This window comes from Lepus europaeus, chromosome 1, assembly GCF_033115175.1.
Source record: "Lepus europaeus isolate LE1 chromosome 1, mLepTim1.pri, whole genome shotgun sequence".
Lineage (NCBI taxonomy): Eukaryota > Metazoa > Chordata > Mammalia > Lagomorpha > Leporidae > Lepus > Lepus europaeus.
This window is the reverse complement of record NC_084827.1, coordinates 45,532,420-45,558,019: the sequence shown is the minus strand read 5'-3', so window position 1 is coordinate 45,558,019 and position 25,600 is coordinate 45,532,420. Positions and strand designations below refer to the sequence as shown.

Genomic DNA, 25,600 nt, shown 5'->3' with positions numbered 1-25,600 from the left:
TCTTCTAAACATCTATTTTATTTTATTTTGTTTTAGTGAGTACGGCTCCACAGCAAAAACCTGTAAGTACTTAACAAATACACCTGTGTTCATTTTGTCATCAGGGACTGCTTACTATAGCGTTTCCCAAAGTATGACAGATGTTCTGATGCATATTGAAGAGTAGACATGTTTATGAATGCTGTGTGAGTTGCTGTTGGGTTAAGATGAAATGCTTTCTTCAGGGCTGCAGTAATTAAAGACCTACCTTCCTTATGTCCTTTCTGGAGTGCCGTTGACCACATCTGGTGAGATGTGAGGTTTGAGGGATCGAGTTTGAAGTGTGATTGTTTCCAGGTCATGTACGTTATTTCTGGTTGGCTTCCACGTTACCTGCTGAAGTTCTTGTTCAGAACAAGTTCTGAAGTTCTTGTTCCAGTTTGTTTTCTAGTCAGTTGTTAATTATGAGAGTGTTACCTATTTTGTGGCCCTATCACAACATTATATCCAGTATAACAGCCCTCACTTTGAAGTGGGAGTTCAGTTCAAGTTGTGGGGGTGGGAGGCTGTGGTAATTGGGCTTCCTCACCTGTGAGGAGCCCAAGGCATTCTCTTAATTCTAGAGCAGCTTGAGATTGCTGGTTCTGAGGAAGACTCAAGACTGTCACTGCCAGTGCTTGCAAGTCACATGGCCATGGCTGTGGCATTCCCGCAGCGTACTTTGTATGCTCATTTCTTTGAGTTCGTCCTGTCTTGGCTGTTGATAACACTGAGCATGTGAGAGCCAGACACCCAAGAATATGTTTGACCAACAGTGAAGTACACCTGTTTTGGCAAGTGTTTTGTTTTTGTTTGTTTGCAGCAGTAAGATGGGATGGTGTTACTTTGTACACAGGCAGCAGCAAGCAAAACTTGCAAGAGGAGCTTCTTGTTCAAAGCCAAGAGTGTTGCAGGATTTTCAGTTCTTTCAGAGTTCAGTGGTGCAGTCCTTTGGGTTTGAGCTCTCGCCTTCTGGAGCAGGGCTGATGGTAGACCCCACATGTGGTTTCTGCCTGCACTGAGTTCTTTTTTTACCACAACCCCAACTGCAAGGTGGACTTATGTCTGAGCTTGTGCCTGTCAGTGGGTAGGACACAGAAAAGCAGTTTGTTGGCATCTGCCATGCTGCCAGTGCTTGTACTATTGAGTGGTGCTTGAAAAAGGTGGGAACTGACCTGTGGTGTTTTCTTAACATTGTAGATAGGAAAAATATCTAAAAACAAAAAGAAAAAGCTGAAAAAGAAGCAGAAGAGGCAGGCAGAATTATTGGAAAAACGCCTGCAGGAGATAGAAGAACTGGAACGCGAAGCTGAAAGGAAAATAATAGAAGAAAACATCACCTCAGCTGTACCGTCCAACGAGCAAGATGGTGAATACCGCCCAGAAGGGAAACTAAAAGCGGCAGGGCTGGAGGAGACCGCCGAGGAGGAGACCGCAAAGGACAGCGGTCAGTGGGGCCTGGGGGCTGCTCGGCGCTGGGGGCCTGCACCTACTTCACACTGCCTCTTCAGCTAGTGAGACCGTTCCCTGCACCTCCGTATTGGCAGTATCAGAGACAGGCCGGGCCCTCACATGCAAAATATGGGCCAGGAATATGGTAACTTCTCAGCATAGGTTTTAAAGTACAGAAAATGTCTGAGAAGCACAGAGTCTGTCTTACTAGTGACAGTCCTTCCTTTGGTTTGTAAGTAAGCTTTGGCTAATTGTTGGGCACCACAAAAACCCTTTCTGGAGGCTGCAGAGGAGAAGGTGGAAATTGAAGTACAACATTTTTAATGAAGATTTTCCCTGAAAGCTAACTTATCCTAAGAATAGGCCAATTAGTGAGTAAACAAAAAATAAGATTTAGGAAACCTAAAGGTTTTACCCCGAGGGTCAAGAGGCATTCACTCTGTGATACATAAATGAAGCACGGCCAGGTTCAGTCTTGTGGAAGGGGAGGTAAGCACCCATGTTACAGAGGGAGAGGGTGCTAATTTCTAACCCATCCACTTTTTAAGGTGATGCCGAGGACCAAGACGAGAAAGAAGATGCCGAGAAAGAAAACATTGAGAAAGATGAAGACGATGTTGAACAGGAACTTGCGAACCTAGATCCCACCTGGATAGAATCCCCAAAAACCAACGGCCATATAGAGAATGGCCCCTTCTCACTGGAACAGCAGCTGGAGGAAGAAGAGGATGATGAAGATGACTGCCCAAATCCTGAGGAGTATAACCCTGATGAGCCAAATGCAGAAAGTGATTACACGTATAGCAGCTCCTATGAACAGTTCAATGGTGAATTGCCAAATGGACGACATAAAATTCCCGAGTCACAGTTTCCCGAGTTTTCTACTTCTCTCTTCTCGGGGTCCTTAGAACCTGTGGCCTGCGGCTCTGTGCTGTCCGAGGGATCACCACTGACCGAGCAAGAGGAAAGCAGTCCATCCCATGACAGAAGCAGGACCGTTTCAGCCTCTAGTACTGGGGATTTGCCAAAAAGTAAGTGTCCCTTCCCATCAGCTGTCTGTCTGTGGTGGCCCTAGGGTCGTGTCTTTGACAGATTCTGTGCAAGGAGCTGGCTGGAGGTGGTGAGGCCGTGAATGTGTGTGCTTGCCATTCTCGTGGCCCTGCTTGTATACTCGGGAGCAACATGGGTTAAAAATAAATTTTGTGCCGCTAGGCTTTCTCTTGGTCTCAGCAAATTAAATCTCCTTTCTGGGTTTTTCTCTCCTTCTATGTTTAGTCAGTGACATCAGACATTTCCTAGAACCTTCCAGATCTAGCCACTCCCCTCTGCAGTATGTCATTTTGCTTATAATTTGTGACGTCTTTGGTCTGGTATTGTTATTTTTCGTTTTTCTTTTGTTTCTGCTTTTAAAAGGGTGCCACCTCTTTAGCTATATTGAGAAAGAAGTATCATAATTCTGATAGTTGTTCCTGATTATAGGACCCTGCTCTTGATGAGTGGCCTGGGATAATAATTTTAGAGAAAGTGGCATGGATTTAAATGTGATGATAGGTTGTGTATTGAATCTTGTGTTACTCTCTCTCTACCTGAGGCCCTGACCTACTTCGGATCTTTATTTCGGGAGCGTGTCACGTGACATGCTGCTGAGTGACTTCAGTAAGCAAATCACCACTGATTTCCACTTGGGCCCACGGTGGAAAAGCTCAGAAACCTCCTCTGCTCCCTCTGCTGACAAGAGTGCTTAACACACAGTGAGCAACTGCTGTGCTCCCTGCCAGTGGCCCCTTCCACTGCAGCAGGCTGCTGGCCTGCGCCCTCCACCTGCCTGTCCAGAGGGGGTGTGTGCTTCACTTGGCTCCTGGTCACCATTACTCTGGCCATGGAGTGCTTGAAGGAGCCTGTAAGGTGGCTGCATGTGGGATGTGGTTCACTTCTAGGAACGGGCAGCAGTGGAGCATGCTTTCTCCAGATTTGCTGTTTTGTTTTCTACAGATTCCCCTGCAGGCTCTTTTTTTCTTTAATGTTTGTTTATTCACTTTTATTTGAAAGGCAGAGCAAGAGAGAGAGAGAGTGTGTGTGTGTGTGTGTGCGCGCGCACGCACACATGTGCAAAGTGGGGAATGGAGGAGGAGGGAAATCTTCATCCCCTGGTTGACTCCTCAGATTGCCAAAATGGCCAGGACTGGGCCAAGGTGGATCCAGGAGCCAGGAACTCCATCCAAGTCTCCCATGTGGTTGGCAAGGACTCAAGTCCTTGAGCCATTACCTTCTGTCTCCCAGGTATATTAGTAAGGAGCTCGTGGCCAGCACCGTGGCGCAGTAGGTTAATCCTCCACCTGCGCTGCTGGCATCCCATATGGGTACTGGTTCTAGTCCTGGATGCTCCTCTTCCGATCCAGCTCTCTGCTATGGCCTGGGAAAGCAGTAGAAGATGGCCCAAGTCCTTGGGCCCCTGCACCTGCCTGGGAGACTAGGGGAAAGCTCCTGGCTCCTGGCTTCGGGTCTGCACAGCTCTGGCTGTTGCAGCCACTTGGGGAGTGAACCAGTGGAGGGAAGACCTTTCTCTCTGTCTCTTCCTCTTACTGAATATAACTCTACCTCTCAAATAAAAAAATAAAATCTTAAAAAAAAAAAAAAAGTAAGGTGCTGGATTGGAAATGAAAGTATGAATTGATCCCAAGCATTCCAGTATATGGGATGTAGGCATTTCACGCAGTGGCTTAGCCTGCTGCACTACAGCACCACCTCCCCCTACCCCTACCCCCAGTTACTGTGGCAGCTTATTTACATAGATTACTATAGAAATTAATTCATCACATACCTTATATATTATTTTGCAAGTAGCAGCTTAGGCAGTTGCTGCAAACACATTAAGTGAAATTCTAGGCCAGAGAAATAGCTATGAGACTTTTTTTAAAAATTTTTATTTATTTTAAAGGCAGGCCAGGCTTACAGAAAGAGCAAAATTTTGCATCTGCTAGTTTACATGGCCACAACAGTCAGGGCTGGGCCAGGCTGAACCTAGGAGCCTAGAACTCTGTGTGGGTCTTCCATGTGGGAGGCAAGGACCCAAGCACTTAGTTCATTGTTTGCTGTGTTTCCAGGCACAGTTATGTGGAAACTGGATTGAAAGTGGAGCAGCTGGGACTTGAACTGGCACTCATGAGATGACAGAGTCTCAGCAGCCAAACCAGGTGCACCGCAACACCAGCCCATGGTCTTTGATGTCTTAACCAATTTGATCCTCAGTTTGTTCCTCCATCAAAGGAAAGAAATGGCTACCTCATGGTTATTACTAGCATTGTGTCAAATAATAAAGTAAATGAGGGGCCGGCGCTGTGACACAGCGGGTTAACGCCCTGGCCTAAAGCACCAGCATCCCATATGGGTTCTGGCTCTGGTCCCGGCTGCTCCTCTTCCGATCCAGCTCTCTGCTATGGCCTGGGAAAGCAGTGGAAGATGGCCCAAGTCTTTGGGCCCCTGCACCTGCGTGGGAGACCTGGAAGGGGCTTCTGGCTCCTGCCCATGGATTGGCGCAGCTCCGGCCATTGCGGCAAATTGGGGAGTGAACCAACAGATAGAAGACCTCTTTCTCTCACTCTCGCTCTCTGCCTCTACTCTGTGTAACTCTGACTTTCAAATAAATCTTAAAAAAAAAAAAAAAAGCAAATGGGATAGGTAAATAAAAAACATGTAACACGTAGTTAGACTAACATATGAGGACGTCCTCAGAGAGTATAAGTAGCTCTGATAGTTCCCGCCTGTCATGTGTGAGGCCCATGCAAGTTGTAAGACTCAGCACAGTCACTTGGTGGGTACTTGTAGACCCTGAGCCCATGTGTCCCGCTCCTGGTCCAGCTCTGTCTACCACAGCAGGCTGCACATGGGGAAGGGGAAGAAAGTGGATATCGGTTTAGACCTGGAAAAAGAAAAATCCAGTGTGAACAGGAGAAGTAGGGGGAATTTCAGATTGAGGTCCACGAATGAGTGATAAGAGGAAAATTCCTGATGAGGCAAAATATAAAATCCCAATGGAGATGGGCTGTTAAACTCGGAGCACATTGCTTGTATGTAAAGCGCATTCAGGCAGTCTGTCCGAGCTGTCCACCATTCCCGATGGGCTCAAGGCTGTGCTGCCTCTCCAGCCTGTCTGTGTTGTCTCACAGCTTACCTGTGGCCCCACACTGCTGACCCTGCTGGCGCCTCACCCCAGCCTTGGCCTCCCCTGGCGTCCTGGCTCTGCTTTATCCTGCTGCTTCTCTGGGAAGTACCCTGCTGTCTTTCGGGCATCTAAGATGTTGATGTCTCCTGCTGTCTGTTCTCAGTCTGGCTCCTTTGCCATGCCACAGCCTCTCACCAGCTGCCTGAGCCTACCTTCTGATTTCTGCTGCCTTCTGTGTGGGATTGATGCCCAAATCTACAGTCGTTCATTCAGTGTGCTAGACCCTGTTTTGAGTACTGAGGAACAGCTGATCAACAAACTGCAGTGGACGTGCCCTACTCGCAGCCAGAGAGAACTGACTCACGGTGGACCCTGCTGAAGGAGAGACTCAGCTTACTGGGTTGTTGTGTGGCCAGCAGTGGGCAGGCAGGGGCTGCTGTCTATGTTGTCTAGAACTTGGTGAGCCCCACCCACAGCCTAGAGAACCAGAGAAGACAGAGGAGGTGAGGGAGCAAGTTGAAAACCCAGGACACGCGTTCCTGGGAGAGAACTCCCTCACCCAGCTCTCCTGTGCCCAGGGGCCACTGCTCCCCACCTGTTGATGTGACAGCTCCGTCTCTGTCTATACCGGAACACAGCTTTCCCCGGCAACCTGCCAAGCACACTGTGCCCCCACATCAGCCTTGCTGTTCCTCTTTTCTCCCCAATCCAGCATCCTGCCCTGTGTCTCTTCCTCCTCCTCGTTCTCCTTGCCTTGTCCCTGCTGTGGTCGCCACTACCTCTGCTGAGCTGCTGCAGAGCCTCCTTGCTGCTCTCGCGACTTTGCCTTCACTCTGGCTGTCAGCCCACCACCTTTCAGATCACTCTTCTGAGTTGCCGTAGGGAGTTTTTGCAATAACACGGATTAGCTCAATTTATCCCCTGCTCCACAGTGGAGCCTGTGTGCCCACACACTGAGGGTGCAGGAAGGAATTAGAACATTTCATTATGTTAATTTTATTTTATTTTGAAAGAATAGCACAGTATGGACTGGCATTGTAGTGTAGTGGGTAAAGCCACTGCTTACGGTGCTGGCATTCCTGCAGGCACCAATTGGAGACCTGAGCACTCCATTTCTGATCCAGCTGCCTGCTAATATGCCTGGGAGAACAGAGGAATGGCCCAAGTCCTTGGGCCCTGCACTCACATGGGAGAGCTAGAAGAAGCTCCTGGCTTCAGACAGGCCCAGCCCCAGCCTCAGCCATGTGGCCATCTAGGGAGTGAACCAGCAGATGGAATCTCTCTCTGCCTCCGTAACTCTGTCTGTCAAATAAATAATCTTAATTAAAAAAAAAAAACAAACACAGTAAACAACTGTGTATTCTTCTCATAAATTCAGAAATAATATAGTGACACATTTGTGTGTGTGTTTGATACAGCCCCTGCCTGCCACGTATGTAGAGTACATAGGGTGCTACTCTTGTTAGAGCTTGCACTCTTCTCCTACACAGTGAACACAGATGTGGCTGTTACAACAGTGATGCCATTGCCACAGGCAAGAGTGAGGGTCAGGTCACAGTCAAACCCACATTTCCTCGATTGTCCTAAAGCTGTGTTTTCATTTACCCTGGCCCAGCATGTGATAAGCAGTGTACTGCCTTCTGAGTGTGCTAGCCATGTGTCTCTGGCATGCTTCGTCTCTTCTGCGCTTTTTTTTTTTTTTTTTTAAAGATTTATCTATTTGTTTGAAAGTCAAGTTACACAGAGAAGCAGAGAAGGAGAGTCGGGTGCGGGGTGTGGGGGGGGGTCTTCCATCTGCTGGTTCACTCCCCAACTGGCCAAAACAGCTGGAGCTGCGCCAATCTGAAGCCAGGAGCTTCGTCCTGGTCTCCCACACAGGTGCAGGGACCCAAGGACTTGGGCCATCTTCTACTGCTTTTCCGGGCCATAGCAGAGAGCTGGATCGGAAGGGGAGCAGCCAGGATTCTAGCCAGCACTGCAGGCAGTGGCTTTACCTGCTAAGCCACAGCGCCAGCCCCAATAACCATAGTATTGCAATCACTGCTGAGATCATGTTATGAGTGACATCTGGTTCTAGTCTTCGACTCTTTCCTTTCTCCCAGTTTTCCATTCGTGATCAGCTTTACTCTGCCTAACACACATACCATCCGCAGTAGCCCCATCAGCTGCATCAGGTAGAAATGGGAATTCTTGTGGCTGGCATTGTGGCGAGGTAGGTTAAACTATCCTGCTTGTAACACTGACATCCCCCATTCGAGTGCAGTTTGAGTCCTGGCTGCTCCGCTTCCGATCCAGCTCCCTGCTGATGTGCCTGGGAAAATCGCGGAATATGACTCAAGTACTTGGGCCCCTTGCCACCCATATGGGAGACCGGATGGAGCTCCTGGCCCCTGACTTCGCCTGAATAAGCCCAGGCTGTTGATGCCATTTGGGGAATGAACCAGTGGGTGGAAGATCTTTTTTTCTCTGTCTCTCCCTCTTTCTCTGCCTTTTGGATAAATTTTAAAAAGAAAGAAATAGGAATTGGTGTTTCTCACTGATCCCAGCCTCTTACCCAGAAAAGTTGTCAGTATAGTTAAATTCTAGGGATGCAAGGCCCGTTACTGTGGTATAGCGGGTTAGGTAGCTGCCTACAATGCCGGCATTCCATATAGGTGCCAGTTAGAGTCTCTGCTTCTGATCCAACTCCCTGTTAATGTGCCTGGGAAAACAGTGGGAGATGACCCAAGTCCTTGGGCCCATGCACCCACATGGGAGACCTGAATGAAGCTCATGGCTTCGGATTGGCCCAACTCCAGCTGTTATGGCCATTTGGGCAATGAACCAGTGGATAGATCTCTCTTTTCTTTCTCTCTCTCTCTCCCCTCTGCCTGCAGCTCCCACGCCCTCTCCAACTCTGCCTTTCAACTAAATCAAATAAATCTTTTCTGTTTTAAGATTTATTTATTTACTTGACAGGCATAGTTACAGACAGAAAGGTCTTCCATCTGCTGGTTCACTCCCCAAGTGGCCGCAATGGCAGGAACTGCCAGGAGCTTCTTCTGGGTCTCCCATGTGGGTGCAGGGACCCAGGCACTTGGGCCATCTTCTGCTGCTTTCCCAGGCCATAGCAGAGAGCTGAATCAGAAGTGGAGCAGCCAGGACTTGAACCAGCACCCATGTGGGATGCTGGAGCCACAGGCAGATGCTTAACCTGCTGTGCCACAGCACCGGCCAAAATAAATCTTCAAAAAAAAAAAAAAAAAATTCTAGTGATGCAGCAGAGATAGGGTCTCCTTATGTGATCATTTTTGGAGAGATGCTCAGTTTTTGCTTACAGAATGGTCACTTGATCACCCTGTACATCTTCCCCTCAGGGAGCTGTTTTTTGTTTCCTTCATGGAAAGGGGTGTGGCCTGGGGGCTGGTAGTTGTCAACAGGCACTACATGAACATGAGGCAAGACAAGTTTCATTGAGAGTTTGTTTCAGTCCTTATCATTAGACTAGGGTGTATACATTGGCAAGTAGTGGAGAAAAGGTTGGAGCCGTGCTTAAGAACGTAAGACTTGTTCCTATGAGTAAGTGGGCAGGTGGGCAGGAGAGGGCAGAGTTCTCTTCTGTTAGCGGCTAGAGTGGGAGCACATACCTTGACTATTCCCCTCTCAAGGACAAAGGCCCTGGAACAAGGGTGTTGCTGATTTTGCCTGCTGGGCGTTATGTTTAGTCTGTTCATTTGTCATGCAGTGACTGTTAGCCCAGCCTGTGCTGCTGTAATACAGCCCACAGACTTGTCTCACACCAATCCTTGTTCCCTAACGTGATCTCTCTCTAACAGACCAGAGAGATCTATCTTTTCTTTTCTTTTTTTTTTCCTAAGATTTTATTTATTTGAAAGACAGAGACACAGAGAGGTAGAGCCAGAGAGAGAGAGAGAGAGGTCTTCCATCTGCTGGTTCACTCCCCAAATGGCCGCAATGGCCATAGCTAAGCTGATCTGAAGCCAGGAGCTTCCTCCAGGTCTCCCATGCGGGTGCAGGGCCCAGGCACTTGGCCCATCCTCTACTGCTTTCCCAGACCATAGCAGAGAGCTGGATAGGATGGGAGCAGCTGGGACTCGAACCAGCGCCTACGTGGGATGCCAGCGCTGTAGGCCATGGCTTTAACCTGCTGCACCAAAGCGCTGGACCGCAGAGAGATCTTCTAAAAGCCTATCCCATCATCCTCTCCTTCCCCCTACATAATGATGTAATGTGTGTCACATAAAGCCATGTTCCGCAGTATTTCTCACTGAAACTGACAGGCTGTCCGCGATCTGTTCCCTCTGCCGTCACCCCTCTCTCTGTTTGCCGGACTCATTCTCCATCGTTCGCATTGACTGCTTCCTAAAATGCCTCAGAATCATGAGCTTGTTTCTGCCACAGGGCCTTTGCACAAGATTCTTGTCTTTTCTCCCCTACATAACTTCCTTTATTCAGGCCTTTTTAAATGTCTCATTTTTAGAAAAAAAACTCTTCTGAGCATGCTTATCCATCTCTCTGTGCTGTTTTTGATCATAGTGCACACAGCTGCCTGACACGGTGCACAGATGAGTTACCTCTTTGGTTGCCCTGGTGTCCAGCTGGTCCACACAGTTCCCAGTGTGAAGTGTGTGCTTTTCTTCATGCTGCGTTCCCAGTGCTGAGGCACATGGAGCACATAGAGGGGCCTCAGTAGCTCTGTTGCTGGCGTTAAGTCTCCTCGCTCCGCTGCTTCCTAGGGCCTGGTGCTGAATCTCCACCGTATAGAGGTTGTGCATGCTTCCCTAGGAAGGCAGTCTTGAACTGCAGAGTTAACATGTGCCTTGGGCACCCACGGAGGCGGAGGCAGGCCACTCGTGCTGTCGTGCTGATTTCTGGGACAGCCACATGTGGAATTATCACAGAGTTGCCCGGATACCTGCTTGTCAGAAAGGGAGTTAAGCCTCCACCTCCCCCTTCCAGGTGAGCTCTCCCCACGCGGTCTTTCCTGGGTGGAAGGGAGTGCTGCTGGCAAGCCTTCTGTTTGGTAGGAAGACAGCTCCAGATTGTCCTGTTTCCCTTATCAGTAAGAGCAGGGCTGGGACAGGCTGCAGGGGCGACTTCATCAGGGGAGGTGATTGCTCCCAGCAAAGCCGAGTGCTCACTGGCTTTTTGGAGTGCTACGGTAAGGGAAACTTGCACAGGAGCCATCATGAAGGAAAAGAAAGTCAGAAATAACTGTTATGGTTGTATTCTTACACAATTAAATGATTAGAGAAATTGCCTCCTGTCACTTGCAGTGCATTGTGGGCCAGGCAGTTCTTTACAGATCTGAACCAGGAGCAGAGCAGCATGTCACCAAAGAGATTCTGTGTGGGGATACAAAGAAAGGGTACTTACCTGTGTGTGATGTGGCTTTGAAATTGTATTTCCTCCTGCTTAATTGAATTATGCAGCTCTTGGCAGGTGTCTTTAGAAACAACTAGGAGTGGGTAGCAGGTTACAAGTCACCTCCTTCCACTAGGGTACCCTCAGACAACAACTGACGCTCAGGGTCAGTATGGGAAAAGGAAATGAAATCTCCCTGGGGGTGGTGGGGGCAAGGACATCTGTGTAGCTCCGCCCTGTTCCCTCACCAGAACTTTGATCTGCATCATGGTGTGTGTTGGGGGAGCTCCCCAGGCCTCCAGTGGCCCCTGGCATGGGTGGGTCTTGGCTGTTCCTGGCACAGCAGAGCCTTGGAGCTGGCCAGTTAGCCAGATGTTGCCTTAACTCTCCTGTGTGTTTGGAGTTTATTGTTTCTGTGGTCAGAAGGGGGTGGCTCCTTTCTCTTCCTCTTCCTCCTCTCCTGAAAACTGAGCCTCGAAGTTTGTCATTTGCCAGTCTTTGAACTTGGAGGCATTAAAACTTAGAGTTCAGTTCAGCAAGCCTCAGATTCCATTGTTGTTCCTGGTGACTCCCCTTGGTTAAGTGACAGGAGGGACCATCTGGCATTGTCATTCTGTCCCCCGGGTGTGTATCCTGTAGCTCTATTCTGTTATCCACGGATACGTTTCACCCTCTCCTGTGGGTGCTTGTGCTGCCTGCGTTCTTGTTTCCTGAGTGTCCCCTGTGTCTTCCTTGGCGCATACCTGCCCTCCCAAGGGGCTGCAGCGTGGCTCCGCATCCTCACGCAGACGGATAAAGGCTAGGGCAAGTAGCACAAAGGGAGCCACTGAGCTTGGCCAGGCCAGATCAGTCCACAAGTCTGAGGAACAACTCTTGAGAGCCAGAAGTCAGCCAGAATTCTCTTAGCGTTCCCTGGGGGCTGCCAGTCACACACCCGCTGACTGTCAGCAAGGCTGGCTCCCTGCTTGTGCAGGGCTTGCCGAGGAAGCAAGCCTGTTTTTGGGCAGGGCCTCTGCAGCTCTGTGCACCCACAAAGCTGCGGCTTTCATTTTAGTAGGGCTCAGCTCAGAGTGAACAAAAGGGCTCTCCGAGGTGGGTGTTCAGGATTCTGCATGGAGCAGGCTTTTCTGTTGAGTCTATAAATACCATTTCAGAGTCACTTCTAAAATAAATAAAAGCCATGGTTACATTTCATCCTCACCAGAAATCTCAGCTCCTAGGTCACTTTGAGGTTTGGTGATGAAGGTGCTGCCTCACTTTAAGATGTTCTTTTGGGCCTCACCAAGTTATTTTTCTTTGTCACTTGCCCTGTGATTTAAATGTGTGGTACAGCCGCGATACAGACCTGAGAAGCTCTTCTGGCCCCAAAGCTCTAAGTCACCTGGAATTCAGAGTGACCTGAGCCCTGTCACAAGTTCATGAGCAGCCTCTAGGCCATCTCTGGAGACCTCTGTTCAGGCATATTCCTTATCTGAAACTGAGCCAGAATAGATTAGTCCCTGCCTGTGATCTGTAGGTGTTAGAATAGCTGTCAGCTAGCCCTTGAGGCTTGTGTCTGCTCAGCCTAAGTAGGAGAAGCTGTAGTGGGGATGCAGGTAGCAGGTGAACCACACTGCTGCCTGGGGGTTCCTTGCAGTGGTAGTGCACCAGCGGGCCATGGGCTACCAGCTACGAATGGCCGATAATGGATGAGTTCCCATATGTTGAACAGCCACACAGATGCAGGCTGAGAACGAGGCTGGCTGTTCTAGGACTGACGGAGACACCGAGGAGTCAGGGATGAAAGGAGAAAGGGTCAGACTATCCAAGGGGCCCTTAGGCGGTCTAGTTTGCTCTCTTTTGTGGACTATTTTCCAGAGATAAAGACTGAGAATTTGTAATCCTCTAGAGTTGAACTTCAGATTCCAGGCTCAAATGACCACCCCCTACCCCCTTCTAAAAAGGAGAGTCTGCCTGGCAATGTTGTGTTCACACAGGCGAGCCGTTGTCCTAATCACTAACGTCCTGCTGTTTGCTCACGCCAGCAAAAACCCGAGCAGCTGACTTGTTGGTGAACCCCCTGGATCCTCGGAATGCAGATAAAATTAGAGTAAAAATTGCTGACCTGGGAAATGCTTGTTGGGTGGTAAGTAGAGTTTGCTTTCTAAAACATTTTGGTGGTGAATCTGTGTGAGAAGAGACATTTCTTTCTGTGCTAATGCCTCTGTTTCCCCATGGTAATGCACGTGTTCCTTTCCAGCATAAACACTTCACAGAAGACATCCAGACGCGGCAGTATAGGTCCATAGAGGTTTTGATAGGCGCAGGTTACAGTACACCTGCTGACATTTGGAGTACGGCGTGCATGGTAAGAGCGGCCTTGGCCATTTTCTTTGTGAATTGGCATTGGGATGGGCAGATGGTCTCAGTTCTGAGGATTAGAGTCGTCCATGGTGGAAGAGTTCTTCCCAGGTGTACCCTGGGAGGGTTGGTTTTATTGGGCTTATGAGCTGCACTCTCGTTAAGGCAGTCCCCGCCCTGGGAATCTAAGGGCTGTGGTGACGCAGGACTTGAGGTCATTGATCTTGGCTGCCAGATCCCTCCCCTCCCTCAGGCCTGGGGAGAAGGTCACCTCGGCTGAGAGTCTGCAGTCCTTCCCACTGGCCTCTCCCACACCCACCGGAGATGCGGAACGCCTCGTCTCCAAGGGCTTTCTCTACACCAAAGCCAAGTGTCTCTCCCCATATAGAGCACACGCTAGAGAGTGTGCTGGCATATTGTCTGTCCTGCGATGCCTGGGCGCTCGTGAGGAGAACGTATTTCCTGCTCAGGGCTGTGGGGCACCTGGCCCCTTGTGCCGTGTAACAGACCCATTTCTGCTGCAGGTTTGCGCTTCACCAGCTTGGTTGTGGGTGACTCTTCTCCCAGCCCCACTGGGTGTCTCCCGGCCGTTCCGTCCACCCCACACTGGGTCCTGGAAGCCTGGGCCCTTTCTCTCTGTGCCTTTGCTTTGTTGATCCTGGGCTGGAAGAGGCAGGGCTTGGATGTGTGGCTTAGTGTGGGGTGCTGTGCTTGTCCTGTTTCACACTTTTTTTTTTTTTTTTTTAGATTTTTATTTATTTATTTGACAGAGTTACAGACAGTGAGACAGAGAGAAAGGTCTTCTTTCTGTTGGTTCACCCCCCAAATGGCCGTTACTGCCAGCGCTGCGCTGATCCTAAGCCTGGAGCCAGGCACCTCCTCCTGGTCTCCCATGCGGGTGCAGGGCCCAAGCACCTGGGCCATCCTCCGCTGCCTTCCCAGGCCACAGCAGAGAGCTGGACTGGAAGAGGAGCAACTGGGACTAGAACCCGGGGCCCATATGGGATGCCGGCACCGCAGGCGGAGGATTAGCCTAGTGAGCCATGCGCCGGCCCCTCCTCTAACACTTAAATGAGAGGCTGTGGATGGAGCTTAGTATTTGTCTTCTCACTGAAAAATGCAATGTAGAATAAATGTGGTAGTTTTGTTTTTCTAAGGGTAATTGAATAGTTCTTACGGACTCACTGAATTTTATGCCCGTTTGTGCTGCAGCAGAAGCGCTGTGTTAGGCACATAGTGCTGGATGGTGTGCGCAGAGCTCTGTGCTCTGCGTCGTTCAAGGGGATGATTTGAGGCCAACACAGCAAGGGCGGGTAGGGCCTGCCCTGTGGCCTCGAATCCCTCCTTGCTCTGATGAGTGACATCAGCCGATTTTAAAATTGGCAAAAATGTACAGAGCTGTTGAGTGAACATCAAACACCGAGTCCCTGCTTTGGCTGGGCCATGGTGAGAAGGGCTGAAAGCATTGGAGGGCTTGTGGTGGTGCCTTTGAACTTGGAGACTGCTGTGTGGAGGAGGCAGATGCCTCACATTCTGTGTAAGTCCTGAGGCCAGCCGAGGTGGAGGCTGGACACGTGGGTGGTAGGGCTCAGGCCAGGGGGAAAGCAGCACTTTGAACCATGCGGGCTGCAGGGAGCTGTGGGGCATTTCAGGACGCGCGAGCATGCGCCCCAAGCAACAGCGGGGGAGGGGGGGTTTCAGTGCTGCCCCGTGTTAGGCTTGGAGAACTCTTTCAGCTGTGAAATCTTTGGCTTCTCATATCGGTGATAACAACCAGAAAACCAGGACAGGATCGCAAATGTAGCAAGATGGCTGGTGGAGCTATCAGTGTGGCTCTGTACCGGGTCATCCCCCTTGCCTTCCATAGGTAAGGGTTTGTCTTCACCAAACGCCCTTGTTCTCCCAGCCTTCTTGAAATGTGGTTGCCGCAGACATGGTGGCATTCATGTCAGTGAGCACTCGTGAGGAAGAGCATTCCTTCCGGCTCTCCTCCCACCTCCCCCTTCCCCTCCTTCCCCAGCCAGTGCTGCTAAGGCCACTCTTGAGGCTCCCTGCCCCCGACCATTGCTTCTTGGAAGGGGACAAGCCTGCACTCCAGCCCTACTGGGAGTCCCTTTCTTCTTCCTGGAGAACCTGGTAGAGAGGAGGCGGTGCTTTCCCACCCCTGACTCACCTGGGCGGGCATTTCAGGAAAGAGACGTTTGGTCTCCAAGAGCTTGGTCCAGGGCTCATCCCTCCCTGGGGACTGAGCTAAGTGTACAGGGAATCACCAAACATTCCCAGGTATTAAATAGTAATACAGGTTATCTTGAGAGTGATTTTCCTTTCATATTCTTATAGCTACCAGCATAAAAGCATCTTGTAAAGTACAGAAGCTGATGTTTTTATAGTTCCGTGCACTTGCTGTGTTGTGCGTATTGTTATCAGAAAAATCGAGCTGCCCCTCCAAGAAGCAGGCCTAGAGAACATGATGGGGGAGCCTTCACCTTCTTCCTTCCTTTTCAAAAAAAGCTTTCATTGATGGGTTTCTTCTGGGATTTTGCTGGTGATATACACGGTTGCTAATCAAAAGAGTCATCTTTTAAAGAACATTCAGCTAATGTACTCTGCTATTAGGCAGCACAAAGCATACACACCCAGATGAAAATAATTTTGAAAGTGAAAGGATATAGCCAGCATAGGTGTCAAGGACGGGCTCCAGACACATCAGGCACTCTTGCTGAAACTCACTCCAAGTGGCTCCCCAGGACCTCTCTGGCCCAGCTGGGTTTTCATGTTCCTCTCTGGGGACGCACCCTGATCCAGCCTTCAGTGAAGGAGGAGCCTGGCCCTGAGGACGTCTCACAATAGCACAGTCTCATCAAAATAGAAGTGTGGATTTTGTCTCATCAAAATAGAAATGGGCTTTTGTGTGTTCTTTTTATCCTTTCATTTGTGGACACTCGGCCACAGAGCAGTAATGATTGCTGTCTTTGTATATCATTAGCAAATTAAACTTGTGGTCCTGAGCTTTTTTACAGAGAGCAGGAGAAGGGATACAAATGGCCTTTCCCACACACCAGCATGCCTAGGGTTAGCCAACAGTAGCACAGGAAGCAGCTCTTCATGACGCCCACAGTCATATCCACAGCGTGCCAGGCAGTGCGCCTCATCTGGCCCTGAGGATGAAGGAAGAGGGGTCTTTTTTTGGTTTTAGGTTGTCTGTTGGTTGAGGCAGAATGAATGAAATGATGAAGATAGACAATGAGGTGATGAAGATAGTCTTTGATTATTAATACACAAAGGTCTTTGCTTACAGAGAGCAACGTGTCTACTTAAGGACTCTGATAGCATGCAGTTGAGGGCTGTCTCTGGAGTGTGGCAGGCCTGGCTGAAGCCTCGTTCTGGCATGTACAGAGCGAGTGGCTGCCTCCATCTACCAGGCCTGCCCACAGTGCTGCTGACTCACCGGTGCCTCGACCTTGTCTCCTGCGAGGGGAAGGGAGTCCGTAGCCCGTACGGCTTCCACTAGAAGAGGGAGTCCGTAGCCCGTACGGCTTCCACTAGAAGAGACTGGAGAACATTCCAGGCACTGCTCTGAACTTTTTGGAAGAACAGCTGTGCTCAGCCTTTGTAGGAGGCTCTGTGGTTTGATTCAGATGCACATGCGGTGCGGGTCTCTTGTATGAGGAGAGGAAGAAAGCTGGGGACGTGGGGCCAGCATCTGTGAAGTGCTTAGCATATCATCTGTTGTGTCCTAGGCATTTGAGCTGGCAACAGGAGATTATTTGTTCGAACCACATTCTGGGGAGGACTATTCCAGAGATGAAGGTGAGTCCTGCTGCCCGCTGAACACCCCTGTCTGAGTCTGCTCCCAGCCCTGAACTCCTGCAGGGGATTGTGTTTTTAGCCTGAAATAGGGCCATATTTGGGTTTTCAAACACCAAATTCAGATGCCTTTCCTTTGAGTTTGAAGCCCCCTCAGCTTCAGTGAATGGGCAGAGGCTTCAGGCCCCAGGCGGCACTGCGGAGAGCCCTCAGGGCCCGAGTCCATCTCTCCTGCTGGCTTCCCACCGGCAGGAGCCTGGCCAGCCAGAAGAGGCGAGACTGTGCGGACTCTGGAGCTGCTCTGCGGTCCTTTTGCCCGCTGATCTGCTGCCCATTTCTCTGTCCTGTTTGGGAGCTGAGTTGAAAACCTGGGAATTCTGGCCTGAATTCCATCTGTGCGCCTGACCATCTCCATGCTTGATTTGCTTGCGATGCTGAGGTGGCCTGGGGTGAGCTGGCATCAGTCACTGTTTCTGCTCCAGATGGTGCCTGCGGCCCGCCAGGCCCGCCAGCCTCTGCATGGATGTGCTGCAGACATTGTTGATTTGAATCTATTCTGAGTTTTTACTAATTTCAATTTTTTCCCTCTTCTTTTGTCCCATCCTTCCCTCTGCCCCTCCCATTCCCATCTCCTTTTTTTCTCTCCTCCATAGACCACATAGCCCACATCATAGAGCTGCTAGGCAGTATCCCAAGGCACTTTGCTCTATCTGGAAAGTATTCTCGGGAATTCTTCAATCGCAGAGGTAGTACCTCTTCTTTTTGAAAAGCGCCACGATGCAGACAGAAACGAATGGCAGCTGTTGATTATAGCATTAATGGTGACAAAGGCATTTCTTCTAAATTCAAAAGGCAACCCAGCAGGATTCCTATGCTGATTTAAAAGTTGTCCCGGAAGACTGCATTGGCCCCAGGCTGCAGTCACCGTGTGACTGCCCCCTCTTTGGGGGCCCTTGACCACTGGCTGCCCCCAAGCTCTGGGTCCTGAATCTGGCTGCATGGGGAGAGCCTGTGCTTTTGATCTTCAGGTCGCGCTCTGTTTCTGTCTGCGCGGGCGGTGGTAGCGTCTGCATGCAGTGTACTGATTAAACTGTCGTGTGTTTCTGTTTTGCTGGCAATGTTTCCCAATGCAGATCACATAGCATTGATCATTGAACTGCTGGGGAAAGTCCCTCGAAAATACGCTATGTTGGGGAAATATTCCAAGGAGTTTTTCACCAGAAAAGGTAACGGTATTTATGCAACACTAATTTTCAGCATAATCCTCTCCCAAAAGGAGAAATTGTGCATTCGTGTTTGGGCAGTGGAGAAAGATCTGGACTTTCACTACAGGGGAATTCTGCTGAAGAAAGCTCTCAAGAATTAACGCTGAACCAGCTGATAATCTGTGGAATGAGAATTTTGTAAGAGAACAACTTCCTAAAATCCTTTCTCTCCTCCACCTCCTCTCTGCCTCCCAGCACGTATCTGAGTATTCAGGTACTTGTAAAAGGGAGTGTAAGTGATTTTTAGAGACCAGCTCGACTATACCTGCCATTTTCTGTGTTCGACAGAGGCAGTCTGGAGACCCGCGCTTCATGAGTGTCCCCAGGTGCCCTCCACTTGGCCTGGGCCTGTGAGGTCCCACGCACATCAGATCCCTGTAGATCCAGCCCTGTTTTCCCTTTGTGTTCATTCACACTGTTAATGATAGGCTGTATGTTGCAGTTATCACTGATTCAGTTGGAAAACATCCCCAGAAACCCAGGAATTATTTGTTTATTTTTCAAGACGTCCTCCCAAGTGCTATTAGATTGTTCCTGTGATGGACATTCCGGTCCTCTGAATTCAGCTTGTGTGTGTGTGTGCGTGTGTATTTTTGGTCACAGCCTCCTTTAGGAAAGAACTTTCAGAGTTGATGTGTGTAGGTCATGGAGTTTGTAGAAATGTATGGAAGTCTGTCCTGCTTCAGCTAAGTTTGGAGAGGCAGTCTGGCTTCTTGCCTGTGAGATCAGGGGTTCTGGTGGAGCAGTAATCCTGTGTTCCCACCGGGTGATGTCCACTTGGCAGGCCTGCTTTAGTCCTGTAAGTCACATTGCCCTGTGCCGTGTGACATGGGCAAGGCCTGAGGACTGACCCTCCTGCCCACTCCAGGCACCTTAACCCTGCCTCAGCTTCCCCAGCTCCCCCACTGCAGGCTACTTTTGCGCATTAGTCATGAAGTGTAGGCCTTTTTCTCATTACCTTTGTAAGACATAACAGGAAAAGAAATGGTCAGGAAAAGCCATTTGTCAGAGCACCGGCATGCGTTTCTGGTTTTGAGCATCCCAGCCTTGAGTCTGGGCCCCAGGAGCCAGGTGCCGGGCTTCCCTCCCAGCACAGATGCTCCCAGAGCTGCCAGGCTGTGCAGTGGTAGCACTGGGGTTTAAACTTGCGGTGAGGGACATGGCAGGTCATCTTTAAACCGAGGCTTCCTTGTCTGTGGGCAGGGGATTCGAGTTGGGGAATTGTTAGAAGATGCGTGAGAGGTTGCCCAGGCAGCCCTTGGCACGGCAGGACTTGTTACTGTTAAGGCAGAGTTGTGAACAGCAGCCACTGGAAGCTCGTGACTCTGCAGACCAAGTTTCCACTGGAAAGTTCCAGAAATGTTTATTTGAAAATGGCTGAAGTGAGGAAGAGCTCTGGATCTTGTAGGATTCTGTGTGGCTTGGAGAGGCAGGCTCCTCTTGCCACGTTTCTGGGCAGTTCCAGGGTTTGTGAGAGACAGCCTGTTCATGGTCAGAGGTGACTTGGGTGATAGGTGGCCTGTGAGTTATCAGCCTGGCCTGCCGTGGAAGTAGAGAACCTCAGCCTGGTGATGCCCCAAAAGTGGGAGAAGAGCCCGGAGGTAGTGCTGTAGCACCTGCCCCTCTCTTGGGGGCAGTTGCAGCGGGTTTCTGTTGCAGGGGTTGGAACCCTCTTTCCCCACCACAGGGATCTGTTGCCTGCCACTGAGGACCTACAATTGGCAAAGCCACTCCATGACCAGGACCAGGCTCTGTATCTCTTATTTATCCACTGTCATGGGACTGGTGCCTGGTGGTGGTGGGGGTGGGGGGCAAGGATTGAGCACCATATACTGTGTACAGTGGGGAAGAGGGGCAGAAGACACTGCTTCCATGATGACAAAACAAGTCACTTGGGTTACTGGAAGGTGCTGGTCCTGACTTCCTCCTGGAGGCAGCTGCTCTTAGGCTTTTGTTACTCATGGGCTTTGCCACTGGCTTGGAGCTGAGACCTGAGGCCCTCGCCCGCTGAATGCTGGCCCAGAAGCAGGAGCAGAGTTAGAACCTTTCTTCACCTATTGGGCAGGCACCCCTTCAAGGCACAGGTTGAACAGTGATGCCTGGATGACCCTTATCCAGTTGGCAGGGTAGGGGTGGGGTCGGGAGCCGTGCCCTGGCACCCTCCTGGCTGGGAGGCAGCTTTTACGCTGGCTTTGCTCCTGGCACAGCTGTGCAGATTTGTGGCTGCCGGACACTGTTGTCACCCTCACTTGCACTTTAGGACTGTGTGCCTGATTCTTTCTGAGCCTCTTGTTGGAAGGTGGCCTAGGAGTTAACACGCATTTGGACTCAGTGTTGCCGTGTTGACCAGATTCCTTTCTTCCCTTCTTAGACTCTGAGGAAGCATTCATGACTAGCTGAGAAACCCCCTGAAAGACGAGGGCTTGGGACCTAAGTTCTTTGCTGATAATTGTTTATGTGAAGAGTAGAAGCGATTTGGGGTGAAGAGAAGTGAGGGCCACTCGTGAAAATAGATTTCACCACATCCCTTATGAGTGGGGATGGTTTCGATGTGGCCTCTCAGTTAATGTCTGGATATATATTTTGGAGATAATGAAATCTTAAAGTGTATCCATGTAAGGTTTTTTTCCAAAATACTTTTGTACCAAAACGAATCAAGAGAAAACCAGATTGAAACTTAGCTTGCCACAGTCGCATTTGCCAAGCGGGTGCAGCTGGAGAGGAGTCTGACAGGAGCTCTCTCAGCTCCTTGGGTTCTCTGGGGTGAGAGGAGTAGCTGCTGTTGCTAAAGCAGAGTTACAAACAGGAAACACTGTCAGCCGGTGAGTGAGTAGACAGCATCTGTGCTTGGACACTTGGGGAAAATGCAGGGCCGGCAGCAGCAAGGGCCAGCATGGCCAGCATGGCCAGCATCCCGTGCCACAAGCTGATCTCCCCTCACCTGTAGCAAGAAGCAGTGATCATGCATGTTTGAATCATTCCTTGCTGGGGAAGTTAAACTTGGCCCTGAAATGTGGGGTAGGGAGGTTACTCTGCTTTTACCCTAGTGATGTTAATTTGCTGCTTGTTCCTTCAGGTGTGGACATTAGCCCTCAGTGAAGATTAGGGGATTAGATGTGATCGGATACAAGCTAACACCTCCCTGGAGTCTGTCCCCAGGAAGCATGGGATCCACTGCAAGGTGATAGTGGGAGAAGCAGTACTGCCAGGAGCAGATCTCTCTCGTCTGTGCTCTCTGACCCCCAAGTAGCCACCGTTGGTCACAGTTAGGCTGTGTTGAGAACAGATACATCAAAGAGAGAGCTAACTTTAAAAAAAAAAATTATTTTATTTATTTGAAAGACAGTTAAAGAGAGAGGTAGAGACAGAGACAGAGAGAGAGGTCTTCGATCCGCTGGTTCACTCCCTAAATGACTGCAATGGCCAGAGCTGAGCTGATCCGAAGCCAGGAGCCTGGAGCTTCTTCTGCATCTCCCATGCAGGTGCAGGAGCCCAAGGACTTTTGGGCTATCCTCCACTGCCCTCCCAGGCCACAGCAGAGAGCTGGATTAGAAGTGGAGCAGCTGGGACTCGAACTGGTGCCCATATGGGATGCTGATGCTGCAGGCCGGGCATTTAACCCACTGTGCCATAATGCCAGCCCAGATACCATTTTTTTTTAAGATGTATTTAATTTATTTGAAAGACAGAGTTAGAGAGGTAGAGACAGAGAGAGAGGTCGTCCATCCACTGGCTCACTCCCCATATGGCCATAACGGCTGGAGCTGTGCCGATCTGAAACCAGGAGCCAGGAACTTCTTCCAGGTCTCCCATGTGGGTGCAGGGGCCCATTGACCTGGGCCATCTTCTGCTGCTTTCCCAGGCCAAAGCAGAATACTAGAACAGAAGAGGAGTAGCCGGGACTAGAACCAGCACCTGTATGGGATCCTGGCACCTCAGGCTAGGGCGTTAACCTGCTGTGCCACAGCACCAGCCCGATACCTAACTTTTTAATAAGAAGAAACTTGGTTCCTTGATGATGGCACTAGTGCACTGTTTTGTTTGTCAGACTGAAGACCTTATATGCACTTGAGGATTTCAAAAGTGCAATATGTACAAGAAACTTCTGTATGGCAGCATAAAAGTCCACATTTCCCCCTTATATCAGCAACAGCATCAGGGCAGTGCTGTGAGGTGGGTTAACAAGGAGCACAGGGTGGGGGAACCCGACAGCTGATGCAGCTCAGAGGCCATGGTGGGGTAAGGTGCTGCATCCCCTATCGGAGGGCCTAGGATTCAGGCCCATGTTGGCTTCTGACTTAGCCTATTTTGTATCATGGGTCACTTTATAATTACCATTATTCACTGAGATACAATACCAGGATTTTCTTTATAATCTTCCTATGTGTAGTTTGAAATCTTAAATGCTCCTGTGTTTAATTCTAGCATGGTCTATGGGCAAAGTAATTTCTTTCATAAATCACTTAAACTAACATTCAGAAGAAATATAATGGAAGTATTTAAAAAGCACTCCAGGGCTGCCGCTGTGGCACAGGGAGTTCATGTGCTGTTTGGGGCATTCTGATCTCATATTGGAGTACATGGGATCAAATCCTGCCCTCACTTGCACTCCAGCTTCCTTCCTGCTACCGCACAGCCTGGGAGGCAGCAGGTGATGGTTCAGATACTTGGGTTCCTGCTGCCCACATGGGAGACCCGGACGTAGTTCCTGGCTCCTGGTTTTGCCCTGACCCTGTACTGGCTGTTGTGGCCATTTGGGGAGTGAGCCAGTAGATGGAAGATCTTTCTGCCTCTGTCTCTGTCACTCTTCCAGTAAGTATAAAGAAGTAAGTGGACCGTTAGAAAGCCGCAGGGGTGGTCTGCGGCTGCTGAGTAAGTCTCGCCGCAGAGGGAGGAGACCTTGCTCGGAGCCACTTGCTATCAGATTTCAGCTCTGCCAGGGTGTCTGTCGGCACGTCTGGAAGCCGGAGGGCTGCTGGAGGCCAGGGCCTGGTATGAGACTTCCACCAGGCCTGCTGAGCGCCTTTGTGTGAGACAGTTCATGCTGAGGGTGACAGCTCTTGGTCACAGGACAGGCTAAGTGACATTCATTTTCTTCAGGCAGGAGTTGGAAGCAGGCTACTAGTAGAATTTGTCACAATTTTAAGTATCCAGTTATCCAGAAAATTTATTTCAGTGAAACATACCTTTTCCTAAGAAAAAAAGTTAATATCAAAATCCTTTTTTAAAAAAATTGTTTATTGTTTATTTGAAAAGCAGAGTTAGAGAGAGAGAGAGAGAGAGGTCTCTGTCTAGCCAGGAGCCAGGAGCTTCTTCCAGGTCTCCCACATGGGTACAGGGCCCAGGGATTTGGGCCATCTGCTACTGCTTTCCCAGGTGCGTTAGCAGGAAGCTGGATTAGAAGTGGAGCAGCTTGAGGCCGGCGCCGTGGCTCAACAGGCTAATCCTCCGCCTTGCAGCACCGGCACACTGGGTTCTAGTCCCGGTCGGTGTGCCAGATTCTGTCCCGGTTGCCCCTCTTCCAGGCCAGCTCTCTGCTATGGCCCGGGAGTGCAGTGGAGGATGGCCCAAGTGCTTGGGCCCTACACCCCATGGGAGACCAGGAGAAGCACCTGGCTCCTGCCTTCGGATCAGCCTGGTGCGCTGGCCACAGCGCACCGGCCATGGCGGCCATTGGAAGGTAACCAACGGTAAAGGAAGACCTTTCTCTCTGTCTCTCTCTCTCTCTCACTGTCCACTCTGCCTGTCAAAAATAAAAATAAATAAATAAATAGAAGTGGAACAGCTTGGGGCTGCGCTGTGGCGCCGCAGGTTAAAGCCCTGGCTTGAAGTGTTGGCATCCCATATGGACTCCGGTTCTAGTCCTGGCTGCTCCTCTTCCAATCCCGCTCTCTGCTGTGGCCTAGGAAAGCAGTGGAGGATGGTCCAAGTCCTTGGGCCCCTACACCCATGTGGGAGACCTGGAAGAGGCTCCTGGCTCCTGGCTCCTGGCTTCGGATTGGCATAGCTCTGGCCATTGCAGCCGGTTGGGGAGTGAACCAGTGGATGGAAGACCTCTTTCTGTCTCTAACTCTCTGTAACTCTGTCTTTCAAATAAATAAATAAATCTTTTAAAAAGAAGTGGAGCAGCCAGGACACAAACCAGTGCCCGTATGGGATGGAAGCAGTGGCTTTACCTGCTGTGCCACAGCACTGCCCCAATGTCAGAATTCTTTAATTTGGGAAGGAGCTGATTTTAGAGTAGGAGCAAGTAGTAGCCTTATCAACTATGAGGGCGCTTCAGAAATTTGAAGAAAATGGAATTAGAGGTAAATTTATTTTGGTGCAAAATAATTGAAATCCATGCACACCAGGAATCTTTGCAGCCATCATGAAAATGTATGTGTTAGCCACTCACTAGACAGCAGACTTGGGAAGGACGGAGGCTTGTTGTGGCTCTCAGTTCTGGGGGCTGCAGGCCGAGCTCAGGTGGCCCTGCTGGCGCAGCGCTGGTGGTGGCCTTTGGCCTTCCAGTCCTGAGGCTGTGCAGGGCATGATGTGGCCAGAGAGACGGGTGCATGTCTGTGCCACTCCCCAGAACTCCACCATCATTTGGTTGTGGAGCTTCCTAACCCCCTAATCCCCCTTCATTGCGCCCCAGAGCACTGGAACTGGGTGAAGTTTCCACCCACTTGGTGCTGTTGACCTGAGACTTTGGGAGCCCAGCCTTTAACACATGGACTTCCTGTGGAACATTGAGCATCCACACACATCTCTAAACCATAGCAGCATGTTATGAAAAAATGTGCATGCGTTTCAAAATTTTCTTGCACCAAAATAAGCTTGTCTTCTGATTCTGGTTTTCCATGAACTTTTTGAAGAACCCTGATATTTATAGGATAGCATTAAAAGTTTTATTTACTTTTATTTGAAAGGCAGAGCAAAAGAGAAGAGCTGGGTAAGAGAGTGGGGGAGAGATCACATAATTGGTTCACTCTCAAAATGGGCACAGTGGGCAAGGCTGGGTGGGCCAGGCTGAAGCCAGGAGCTGGGAACTCCATCCAGGTCTCCTATGTGTGTGGCAGGAGCCCAAGCATTTAGGCCATGCCTCCATTGCTTTCCCAGGCATATTAACAGGGAGCTGGATCAGAATTGAGCAGCCAGGTCTCGAACCAGCACTTGGGTAGGGGATGCTATGGTTGTGGAGAGTGGT

The 25,600-nt window shown here is 50.0% G+C and overlaps 1 protein-coding gene across 6 annotated transcripts in view; it reads left to right on the top strand.

Annotated features, from left to right (window-relative positions):
* Positions 1 to 25,600, top strand: part of SRPK2 (SRSF protein kinase 2) — a 269,280-nt gene that overhangs the window by 236,548 nt on the left and 7,132 nt on the right. For 3 of the 6 annotated variants that reach the window (XM_062214694.1, XM_062214849.1, XM_062214618.1), the window contains 8 exons: positions 37 to 62; positions 1,219 to 1,465; positions 2,019 to 2,501; positions 13,021 to 13,121; positions 13,236 to 13,343; positions 17,077 to 17,146; positions 17,797 to 17,889; positions 18,277 to 18,369. In XM_062214694.1, the coding sequence (XP_062070678.1) occupies positions 37 to 62; positions 1,219 to 1,465; positions 2,019 to 2,501; positions 13,021 to 13,121; positions 13,236 to 13,343; positions 17,077 to 17,146; positions 17,797 to 17,889; positions 18,277 to 18,369 (1,221 nt within the window). The remainder of the gene's footprint in view (positions 1 to 36; positions 63 to 1,218; positions 1,466 to 2,018; positions 2,502 to 13,020; positions 13,122 to 13,235; positions 13,344 to 17,076; positions 17,147 to 17,796; positions 17,890 to 18,276; positions 18,370 to 25,600) is intronic. The other 3 variants (XM_062214774.1, XM_062215005.1, XM_062214918.1) reach the window with 2 other exon arrangements.